General features: G+C 46.9%; 1 protein-coding gene across 1 annotated transcript in view; it reads left to right on the top strand.

Moving 5' to 3' along the window:
* Window positions 1-12,457, top strand: part of LOC115158200 (neurocan core protein) — a gene marked incomplete in the record, with an annotated part of 194,590 nt that overhangs the window by 29,321 nt on the left and 152,812 nt on the right. Inside the window, 1 exon segment of the mRNA XM_029706855.1 lies at window positions 2,352-2,431. Within this exon segment, the coding sequence (XP_029562715.1) occupies window positions 2,359-2,431 (73 nt within the window).

Here is a 12,457-nt window from a genome sequence, read left to right as displayed (position 1 = left end):
CAAAGGAGATGATCGTGGACTACAGGAAAAGGAGGACCGAACAAGCCCTCATTAACATCGATGGGGCTGAAGTGGAGCAGGTCGAGAGTTTCAAGTTCCTTGGTGTCCACATCACCAACAAACTATCATGGTCCAAACACACCAAGACAGTTGTGAAGAGGGTACAACAACACCTTTTGCCCCGAAGGAGACTGAAAAGATTTGGCGTGGATCCCCAGATCCTCAAAAAGTTCTACAACTGCACCATCAAGAGTATCCTGACCGGTTGCATCACCGCCTGGTATGGCAACTGCACTACAGAGGATAGTGCGTACGGTCCAGTACATCACTGGGGCCAAGCTTCCTGCCATCCAGGTCCTATATACTAGGCAGTGTCAAAGGAAGGCCCCCAAAAATTGTCAAAGACTACAGTCACCAAAGTCATAGACTGTTCTCTCTGCTACCGCATAGCAAGGGCCAAATCTAGGACCAAAAGGCTCTATCCCCAAGCCTTAAGACTGCTGAACAATTCATCAAATGGCCACCCAGACTTTGTTTTTACACTGCTGCTGCTCGCTGTTTATTATCTATTCATAGTCATTTTACAAATTGCCTTGACTAACCTGTACCACCGCACATTGACTCTGTACAGGTACCCCCTGTATATTGCCTCGTTATTGTTATGTCATTTTCTTGTGTTATTTAAAAAATTAAAACCTTTCTTTTATTTAGTAAATATTTTCTTAACTCTATTTCTTGAACTGCATTGTTGGTTAAATAAGCATTTCACCTGTTGTATTTGGCGCATGTGAGAAATAAAATTGGATTTGAATATAATTTAAGGCATATTTTTCACAGGGTTTTCATGATTCTTCCATCAAGATTGAGATTAGGACCTCACTTTTCTTCATTAAGAAATGTGACGAGTTACAGAGTCTGCTGCTGGTTCCTACTTCCCAGTAGGGCCATTTGCGAATGTTTATTTTTGTCTGAAATGCCTTCTTGAACATGTGAACTTTCATGTGACTTAATTACAAACTTGTATTGGATCAGTAAATATGAATACACATTTTTAATTATCAGCCTAGTTGAGCCAAGGAGCAAGCACTGAGCTATATAGGAAGAAAGACAACATCTTTCCTGGGTAGTCATGATTGGATGAGATAATGGAACAGTTGGACATGCTGAGAGATGAGTCCTGATTGGTCAATGCCGTGATGACTCACATATATTTACATGTGTGGGTGGGGTGGGGCTAAGGCTTAAGATTGTGCAAACGATGCTGAATGGGCGTAAACAAACAAGAGTTCTCTAGTCAGTGTGAAACTTTCATAAAAATCTTTGGAACGGGTATTTACCCCTACTTTTCGTTTAAGTAGGATAACAAGTTTATCAACTTTCCCAGGATAACGTTCCTATGCTTCCTCCAACTACAACGTACGATATATCATTTTGAAGCTCTGAGTCTGTACTTTTAGAAATTCAAAAAAATAAGCAAATCACTTTCATTTGACATAAGCTTCAATAGAGAAATCTGGACACACATTTGTTTGTATTCTTATTGGAAAATTAGTGAAAGAAAAACAATTATTGAAAGAAAATAAGCAATCTAACGTGGCAAGGATGACACGTTCTGTAGCATTATATTTCCAAATGTAAGGTGTCAACTCGTGAGGCTGTTTTTCACCTTCCCAATGACACAGAAAAGCTGCATTTTCCAATAAACTAATATAAACACTAGGCGCTCTCTCACATACCAGCTGCCTCCACCCTCACTAGATCCAAGAATTCCTGCATCTTTGATTTTGTGTGTGCTTAGTGAAAAAGTCAAATATGCCATGTGTAACAATTGCCATGGGAACATAGGCTTCAATCATGTTGTATTTGCTTGTTGTGTTGTGTTGCGTTGCTCAGCTGTTTTGATGTAGAACAGTGAAAACATACTTTATTTTGGTATAGGAATCAGAGGAAGCTGAAGGGTTGCCAAATAATAACACATTCTTCAATACAAATATATTATCCACCTGATTGTTAATCAGACTGTATTGTAGACCTACTGACTGGGCTGTTATTGGCAGAAATCAGTCTTTGATTGTAGGGAGATTGTAAAGTTGGCTACATTATCAGTGCCCTCCCCTGATGTAGGGCCAGCAGGTGATTTCAAATCACAGAAATCACTCCTGTCTGATTTGTCACTAGAAGGGCCTGTCTGTGATGGGATTCTAATGGCTATGCCTCCTGTCCACCTCTCAGCTGTCTCCTCCTGTCTCCACTCTAGCTGGAACGTTAAGGGAAGGAGAAAGGGAGTGTACATGCAAACATATCGGCAACTTGAGTGATTATAATTCTAAAGATCTCTCTCTCTCTCTCAGGTCCAGGATGCTGGGTGCGGTGGTCCCTGTCTGTGGACTGCAGGCTCTGCTGACGGCCCTCCTGCTCTCTCTGGGCTATGGTAAGTAGAACCGTACAGGGTTCTTCGGGTTTGTCCCAATGGGGGAACCCTTTTTGGTGCTGGGCAGAACCCTTTGCAGTTTATGGAGAAATTTCTTATTTAGAACTCTCTATGTAGGGTTCTTTAAAGAACCCTTTGTATATGGTTCTACCTAGAACACTCTATGAAGAGTTCTACCGAGAACCCTTTTATCTATGAAAGGTTCCACCAGCCTTATCAGCCTTTAAAATTACATATATCATAAGGACTTTCTTTGAGGGCTTAGTTCTACCCTAACAACGTGGTGTTAGGAATCTCCTGGTTAACAGGCCACTTCAGGCCTGCAAGTCGAATTATGCTGGCTTGCAAAGTGATGTCAAGTCAAATTTATTGGAATTCCTATTGAAATCCAACCAGAGTTAGGATATCCAACAAGTGCATTTGTTAATCACCCGAAACCTGCATTCAGAATGACTGCCAGGGTAGGGAAGATGGAATACTGAGACCACCACAAACGGGTGCAATAAATCCAATTACTAACAGATTGGATTAGTTTAGAAAACGGTATGTTATTTATCTTTGTGTCGCGTTAAATGCATCAACCAATCAATTACATGCAAAAACAGATATTACAGTGAAACAAACAATTCTGAAAATCTCCCTGCAACAGAGCATGCTGGGAAATATTATATATGGCTCTATGTAGAACCCTTCTTGCCTTCCAAATAATCAGTTTTGCCTTCCAAAGAATCATCAAAGAACCCTTTCTCCCAAAAACAGTTCTTAAGATGTTAAAAGTTCTAGGTAGAACCCTTTTCCTTACAAAGTACCCTTGTCTTTAAAAAAGGGTTAATCTGATTAAAACGGATCTTGGTAGCACTACCCTTTGGAGGGTTGCAGTTTATGGAGGATGGCTTAGACACACACACACACACTTCCGTCATCCCTATAGGGCTGGGACTGTTGGCAGGCCCTCACAGCTTAGGGACGAGGGGATTGATTCCATTCATTTTATCTCACTATAAATACTGGAGCTGGACTTTTAGTAGAGGCAAATGATGAGGCATTTAGGGCAGGGAAGACAACAAATCTCCCAGCTCCATTTATCCTGCAGTACTTAGCTCTTGAGTCACAGTCTCTGGAAAAACAGGAACATTCGCTAATCTCCTATGTTGAGCTTTATTTTGAGTTTTTTTTGCTGCATCACTTGTTAAATATTCATGTGACTTGTTAATATCCACTTTGATGCTTAAAACAACAAACTCAGCTGCATTTTGACAACTTAATACCATGCTAATACCGCTCAAAAATCTGTGTGTATTCATTAGTGCACACCGTAGCAAAATGGCTTACAACAGAAAATGTTTCTTGGCAACGAAAATGAGCATCTCTTATTGTACAAGTTCAGATTGGTCCCTCCCTATTTTGGCCATTTGCTTCCATTTGGTTAGTGAATATACCTCTGGTTAAAAACTGAAGATATATACACAATCCTGTGTCTCAATATTGTATCCACATACTGTACAATGAGCCCTATAGTATGTCATAGGCAGATATCGAATGTATCCTGATCTATGATTTGCCTCAGTGAATCCCAGCCTGGTCTCAGAGCAAAACGTATTATATATATATAGTACCAGACAAAAGTTTGGACACACCTACTCACTCATGGGTTTTTCTTTATATTTACTATTTTCTACATTGTAGAATAATAGTGAAGACATCAGAACTATGAAATAACAAATATGGAATCATGTAGTAAACAAAAAAGTGTTTAAAAAATATATTTTGATTTGTTTAAGTGCCTTTGGAAAGTATTCAGACCCCTTGGCTTTTTCCACATTTTGTTACGTTAGAGCCTTATTCTAAAATTGATAAAATAATTGTTTATCATCAATCTACACACAATACCCCATAATGACAAAGTGAAAACAGTTTTTTAGAAATGTTTGCAAATGTATTAAAAACAAAAAAAACTGAAATACCTTATTTACGTAAGTATTCAGACCTTGCTATGAGACTCGAAATTCAGCTCAGGTGCATCTTGTTTCCATTGATCATCCTTGAGCTGTTTCTGCTACTTGATTTGGAAAGGCACAGACCTGTCTATATAAGGTCCCACAGATGACAGTGCATGTCAGAGCAAAAACCAAGTCATGAGGTCTAAGGAATTGTCCGTAGAGCTCCGAGATAGGATTGTGTCGAGGCACAGATTTGGGGAAAGGTACCAAAACTTTGGAATCACCAAGACTCTTCCTAGAGCTGGCCACCCGGTCAAACTGAGCAATCCGGGCCTTGGTCAGGGAGGTGACCAAGAACACGATGATCACTCTGACAGAGCTCCAGAGTTCCTCTGTGGAGATGGGAGAACCTTCCAGGGCAACCATCTCTGCAGCACTCCACCATTTAGGCCTTTATGGTAGAGTGACCAGATGGAAACCACTCCTCAGTAAAAGACACATGACAGTCCGCTTGGAGTTTGCCAAAAGGCACCTAAAGGACTCTCAGACCATGAGAAATAACAAACTCTTTGGCCTGAATGCCAAGTGTCACGTCTGGAGGAAACCTGGCACCATCCCTACAGTGAAGCATGTTGTTGGCAGCATAATGCTGTGGAGATGTTTTTCAGCGGCAGGGACTGTGAGACTAGTCAGGATAAAGGCAAAGATGAACAGAGCAAAGTACAGAGAGATCCTTGATGAAAACCTGCTCCAGAGCGCTCAGGACCTTAGACTAGGGGGTGAAGATTCACCTTCCTAAAGGACAACGACCCTAAGCACACAGCCAAGACAATGCAGGAGTGGCTTCGGGACAAGTCTCTGAATGTTCTTGAGTTGCCCAGCCAGAGCCGGGACTTGATCCCGATCGAACATCTCTGGAAAGACCTGAAAATAGCTGTGCAGCAACACTCCCCATCCAACCTGACAGAGAAACTCGCTAAATACAGGTGTGCCAAGCTTGTAGCGTCATACCCAAGAAGATTCAAGGCTGTAATCACTGCCAACGGTGATTAAACAAAGTGCTTCGTAAAGGGTCTGAATACTTCTGTAAATGTGATATTTCCGGTTTAAGTTTTTATACATTTGCAAAATTTAAAAAAAAAATATTTTTTTTGCTAGGTCGTTATGGGTTATTGTGCATAGATTGATGAGGGGGGAAAAAACAATTTCATCCATTTTAGAATAAGACTAACGTAACAAAATGTGGAAAATGTCAAGTTGTCTGAATACTTTCAGAATGCACTGTATGTATCAGGGGTGATTAAGAAGTGAGTACAGACAATGCCCACTGAAAAATAAGTGGGTATACAGTGTATATCCTCCACTATATCACTGTGTATAATTGGTTTGTATGTGTGGTGCTTTATCTGAAATTGTTATTTACAGAGTCAGGTATATTTGTCCAGGCCTCAATTGTTCCTTGGTTAGCACCATTCATTCTCACTGTTGATAATTCTAATGGTATAACTTCTAACAGTAACTGTATCCCCTGGTTAAATGGGAAAGAGTGCAGCGGTTCTGCCTGCCAGGAATAATCATCTCTGATTGATTGAGATATTCATTATGTAACATAATAGATGGAAATCATTCAATATATACATTCTAAATTAATTTTGTAACCTTTCCCCAGAAGCATTTCATATTTTTCTGCAGTGGGCTAAATCAGTGTTACACAGAGTGATTCTTGATGGTCTTAAACAAATCTACTTTGAAACGAAAGTAGTCATTGAAGAATCCCTACTGTAACATATCATACTAATTTGAGTGTCCCAGATTTAGTAAAATATTGTATGTTTTAAGATATTAAAATATAATACTATCCATACCAAATTTTAAATTGTTTTTCCAGACACTAGCATTTCAACCCATCCTACACAGAGCTCTGTGACAAATTTCTTTAACTAAGCAAGTCAGTTAAGAACAAATTATTATTTACAATGACAACTTACCCCAGCCAAACCCGGACAACGCTGGGGCAATTGTGCTCCACCCTATAGGACTCCCCATCACAGCCAGATGTGACACAGCCTGGATTTGAGCCAGGGACTGTAGTGAAGCCTTTTGCACTGAGATGCAGTGTCTTAGACCGCTGCGCCACTCGGGAGCCAAATAATTGATGAAGGGTTGTAAACTTCAGCTACTGACTTCGGCTTGCCTCGAGAAAAAATGCAGTGTGCACGAACAACCAAAGAAACCTTTGCCCGAAGACCAAAACTAACAAAAACTTCACAAGATGTTGTCATATATTCACAAACTGTTCCAAACGGTTTTGGCTGAGAAACATGTGGATACCTTTAGGGGACACAGAGAACAGTTAGGAGTTGGGTCCAATTTCATCGTAAAACGTCTCCTTGGTGTTAAATACAGTCTGTGAAAAAACTTAAAATGTATAAATTGATGGTTGGGATTACGGGATGCCAAGGTCATATTTTTCCATGTTCAGTTCCAGTTAAAGGGTTGTTCAAGTGCAATTAGATCTGTGGGCCAAACTTTTTTAATGGCTAGCTCAGAATATAAGCTTTCCAAAAGTTGTTTATATATTATAGAGATCAGTCCTTTTGGGAACTTAGATAATTTATTTATTCATTGAATGGTTTGGTAGTTGGGTTTCCCAAGGGACTCCATAGGCCAGCAAAGCTGACTTAAATTGTAAATATAGAAAAAAGGAGATGCCTGGTAATGTGTATCTATCTTTCAAATCTTGGAATGTTCTCAAACCATTATGTCCGTGATATCTGTAAGGGTATGGATTCCACATCTGGCCCATAGGGGGGATGCAAAAGGCCACACTCCAGATCACAAGCAATGATTGTGAAATATTGGAGTATGGGCCATTTTGATTCCCAGTTACATTGTTTTACAATTTTGTGCCAAATATAAATTGTGTGCGCAATAATAGCACCAAAGCATAGTTTACATTGTTTAAGGGATACATTAGTGAACACCTCTTCCAGGGCAATAGGAGACACTGTATTTCTCTCTATACTTAGGCAGGGGGCAAAATAATAATGTCTAAACCAATTTTAGGATGGGGCGAAATGTTAGTGACTGGAAATACAATTTAAAGTTTGGTGCAGGTAGTTATATTATATTTTAATATTTTAAAACATATCATATTTTACTAAATCTGTCACGAATCCCACCGAAGGTGGCTCCCCTGCCTGCTCGGGCGGCGCTCGGCGGTCGTCGTCACCGACCTACTAGCCGCCGCTGATCCTTTTTTCCTTTTCGTTTGGTATGTCTTATTGTTTGCACCTGTCCCTCATTTGGTTTATTGATTTTGGTTATTTAAGCCTGGTTAGCCCGCCCAGTGTTGTGCGGGATTATTTAGCGTCAGGTTGTGTTTTTTTGTATTTGGATGTGCTGGCGATCTACTACTATTATCTTATATTCATGCTATGCACCTGTTCTGGGCAATTTGCATTTTTTCCACGCCGGTTGTGTTGGCGTCGTTTGTGTTGTGTTTTATTTAATAAACACCAAGTTCCTTACCTCTGCTCTCTGCGCCTGACTCCTACCACCACTCCTAGCAACCCTTGACAGAATCCCGCACCCGCTATGGAGTCAGCAGGAGCAGCCTCCCCTCCTCTCCCATCGATGGAGGAACGGGTCCTTCACCATACCACCATCCTCCACCGAATCGGCTCAGCGATGGAGCAGATGATGGAAAGGATGGACCGATGGGAGAGGAGTGGCCTCCCTACCGCATCCCCAGCCCCAAATCCCCCTCCACCATCTACCCCTCCACCGACGTCCGGACCCGGAGCCCTACGCCTGGCTCTCCCCAGGGAGTACGATGGAGCGGCGGCTGGGTGCCAGGGGTTCCTGCTACAGTTGGATTTGTACCTGGCTACCGTTCATCCAACTCCCTCGGGAGAGGAGAGCGTAAGCGTCCTCGTCTCCTGCTTAACGGGACGTGCCCTGGAGTGGGCCAACGCAGTGTGGTATGGTCCAGACTCGGCAAGGGATCATTACCCCGAGTTCACCCGCCGTTTCCGGGCCGTGTTCGACCACCCAGCTGAAGGCCGGGCGGCGGGTGAACGGCTGTTCCACCTGCGTCAGGAGACGAGGAGCGCACAGGACTTTGCTCTGGAGTTCCGGACCTTGGCTGCTGGAGCGGGGTGGAACGACAGGGCCCTGATGGACCACTATAGGTGTAGCCTCCGGGAGGACGTCCGCCGTGAGCTAGCCTGTCGGGACACTACCCTGTCACTGGATGAACTGATCGACATGTCCATTCGTCTTGACAATCTGCTGGCTGCGCGCGGGCGTCCAGACGGGGTCCTGTTGGTTCCACCTCCAGGTCCTCCAGCTCCCATTCCTATGGAGCTAGGGGGGGCCGCGTCCAGGGGAACCGGAGGAGGAGGCTCCCCTTGTCCCCAGTGTGGTCGGAGAGGACACACTACCGACCGGTGCTGGGGGAGCTCCTCTGGGAATCGGGATGGCAGGCGGAGCACTCCTCGTCCATCTCAGGTGAGTAAGCACCAACCTCACCCAGAGCCCCCTGTTGGTCACATGTTCGTTTTAGTAACTTTCCCCTTGTTTTCTCCCTCTTTCCAGCATAAGGCGCTAGTCGATTCAGGCGCAGCTGGAAACTTTATGGATCGTGGGCTCGCATTAAGGCTAGGGATTCCCCTGGTATCGTTGGACCAACCTTTCCCCGTGCACTCCTTAGATAGCCGACCATTAGGGTCAGGACTGGTCAGGGAGGCCACGGTGCCACTGGACATGGTAACGCAGGGGGATCATGGAGAACGGATTAGTCTCTTCCTCATTGATTCTCCTGCGTTTCCAGTGGTGCTGGGGATTCCCTGGCTGGCCAATCACAATCCCAATATTTCGTGGAGACAGGGGGTTCTCAGAGGGTGGTCAGAGGAGTGCTCAGGCAGGTGTAAGGGAGTTTCCATCGGTGCGACGACGGTGGAGAGTCCAGACCAGGTTTCCACAGTGCGCATTCCCTCAGAATATGCCGATTTGGCTATCGCCTTCTGTAAAAAGAGGGCGACCCGATTACCACCTCATCGACGAGGGGATTGCGTGATAAATCTCCAGGTAAACGCTGCACTTCCCAGGAGTCATGTGTACCCATTGTCACAAGAGGAGACGTTGGCTATGGAGACATATGTCACGGAATCTCTGAGACAGGGGTATATACGGCCCTCCATGTCACCCGTCTCCTCGAGTTTCTTTTTCGTGAAGAAAAAGGATGGAGGTTTGCGCCCGTGCATTGATTATAGAGGTCTAAATTCCATCACAGTAGGGTTCAGTTACCCACTACCTCTCATCGCTACGGCGGTGGAATCATTTCACGGCGCGCGGTTTTTCACGAAACTGGACCTCAGGAGCGCTTACAATCTGGTGCGTATCCGGGGAGGAGACGAGTGGAAAACCGCATTCAGTACCACATCGGGCCACTATGAGTACCTCGTCATGCCGTACGGGTTAAAGAATGCTCCAGCCGTCTTTCAATCCTTTGTTGACGAGATTCTCAGGGACCTGCACGGGCAGGGGGTGGTGGTGTAAATTGACGACATCTTGATTTATTCCGCCACCCGCGCCGCGCATGTCTCCCTGGTGCGCAAGGTGCTTGGACGACTGCTGGAGAATGACCTGTACGTCAAGGCTGAGAAATGCGAGTTTTTCAAACGAGCCGTTTCCTTCCTAGGGTATCGCATTTCCACCTCGGGGGTGGTGATGGAGGATGACCGCGTTAAAGCCGTGCGTAATTGGCCGACTCCGACCACGGTAAAGGAGGTGCAGCGGTTTTTAGGGTTTGCCAATTACTACCGGAGGTTTATCCGGGGCTTTGGTCAAGTTGCGGCTCCCATTACCTCACTGCTGAAGGGGGGTCCGGCGCGCTTGCGCTGGTCAACAGAGGCGAACAGAGCGTTCAGTCGCTTGAAGGAGCTGTTTACCGTTGCTCCAGTGCTGGCTCATCCGGATCCCTCTTTGGCATTCATAGTGGAGGTGGATGCGTCCGAGACTGGGGTGGGGGCCGTGCTATCACAGCGCTCGGGCACGCCACCCAAACTCCGCCCGTGCGCTTTCTTTTCTAGGAAGCTGGGGCCGGCGGAGCAGAACTATGACGTGGGGGACAGGGAGTTGTTAGCTGTGTTCAAGGCTCTGAAGGTGTGGAGACATTGGCTTGAGGGGGCTAGGCACCCTTTCCTCATCTGGACTGACCACCGTAATCTCGAGTACATCCGGGCAGCTAGGAGACTGAATCCGCGTCAGGCCAGGTGGGCCATGTTCTTTACCCGTTTCCGGTTCACGATCTCCTATCGGCCAGGTTCACAGAACACGAAGGCCGACGCACTGTCCCGCCTATATGACACCGAGGAGAGGGCCATCGATCCGGCTCCCATTCTTCCGGCGTCGTGTTTGGTAGCTCCGGTGGTATGGGAGCTGGACGCGGAGATCGAGCGGGCGTTACGGTCGGAACCTGCACCATCGCAGTGTCCGGCAGGTGTTCAGTACGTACCGCTTGGTCTCCGTGATCGATTGATTCGATGGGCCCATAATCTCCCCTCTTCGGGTCACCCTGGGATTGAGAGGACAGTGCGGAACCTGAGGGGGAAATACTGGTGGCCCACCTTGGGTAAAGACGTGCGGTTCTATGTTTCCTCCTGCTCGGTGTGCGCTCAGAGCAAGGCTCCTCGACACCTGCCTAGAGGGAAATTACACCCCCTCCCCGTTCCACAGCGGCCGTGGTCACACTTGTCAGTGGACTTCCTCACTGACCTTCCCGTATCTCAGGGGAACACCACTATCCTGGTCGTTGTGGATCGGTTCTCGAAGTCCTGTCGTCTCATCCCGTTGCCCGGTCTCCCTACGGCTCTGCAGACTGCGGAGGCACTGTTTACCCATGTCTTCCGGCACTACGGGGTGCCCGAGGACATCGTTTCTGATCGGGGTCCCCAGTTCACGTCCAGAGTTTGGAGGGCGTTCATGGAACGTTTGGGGGTCTCGGTCAGCCTGACCTCGGGTTTCCACCCCGAGAGTAATGGGCAGGTTGAGAGGGTGAACCAAGAGGTGGGTAGGTTTCTAAGGACGTATTGCCAGGACCGGCCCAGAGAATGGGCGAGATACGTGCCATGGGCAGAAATAGCCCAAAATTCTCTACGGCACTCATCTACCAACATGTCACCGTTCCAGTGCGTGTTGGGCTACCAGCCGGTCCTGGCTCCATGGCACCAGAGCCAGACCGAGGCTCCTGCGGTGGAGGATTGGGTGCAGCGCTCGAAGGACACATGGAGAGCCGTCAAGGACGCACTCACCAAGGCGAGTGGACGGCAAAAGAAGAGCGCTGACCAGCACCGCAGTGAGACCCCTGTGTTTGCACCGGGGGATCGAGTCTGGCTCTCGGCTAGAAACCTGCCCCTCCGCTTGCCCTGCCGGAAGCTGGGTCCGCAGTGTGTAGGGCCGTTTAAAGTCCTGAGGAGGATAAACGAGGTGTGTTACCGATTACAACTTCCATCTTACTACCGTATTAACCCCTCGTTTCATGTGTCTCTCCTCAGGCCGGTGGTGGCTGGTCCCATGCAGGAAGGTGAGGTGCCGGAGGTTCCTCCCCCCCCGCTGGACATTGGGGGGTCCCCGGCGTATAGGATACGCGCCATTCTGGACTCCAGACTTCGGGGGGGGGGCCTACAGTACCTCGTCGACTGGGAGGGGTACGGCGCGGAGGAGAGGTGCTGGGTACCCAGGAGGGACATTTTGGACCCCCCACTACTGAGGGAGTTCCACCGCCTTCATGGGGATCGCCCTGCACCTCGTCCTCCGGGTCGCCCTCGAGGTCGGTGGCGGCGCGCTGCGGGAGCCGCGCGTCAGGAGGGGGGTACTGTCACGAATCCCACCGAAGGTGGCTCCCCTGCCTGCTCGGGCGGCGCTCGGCGGTCGTCGTCACCGACCTACTAGCCGCCGCTGATCCTTTTTTCCTTTTCGTTTGGTATGTCTTATTGTTTGCACCTGTCCCTCATTTGGTTTATTGATTTTGGTTATTTAAGCCTGGTTAGCCCGCCCAGTGTTGTGCGGGATTATTTAGCGT

The sequence above is a fragment of the Salmo trutta genome, chromosome 22 (assembly GCF_901001165.1).
Source record: "Salmo trutta chromosome 22, fSalTru1.1, whole genome shotgun sequence".
NCBI classification, from domain to species: Eukaryota; Metazoa; Chordata; class Actinopteri; order Salmoniformes; family Salmonidae; genus Salmo; species Salmo trutta.
Note: the sequence above shows the minus strand (reverse complement) of the source record. Positions and strands in the feature narration are given on the sequence as shown.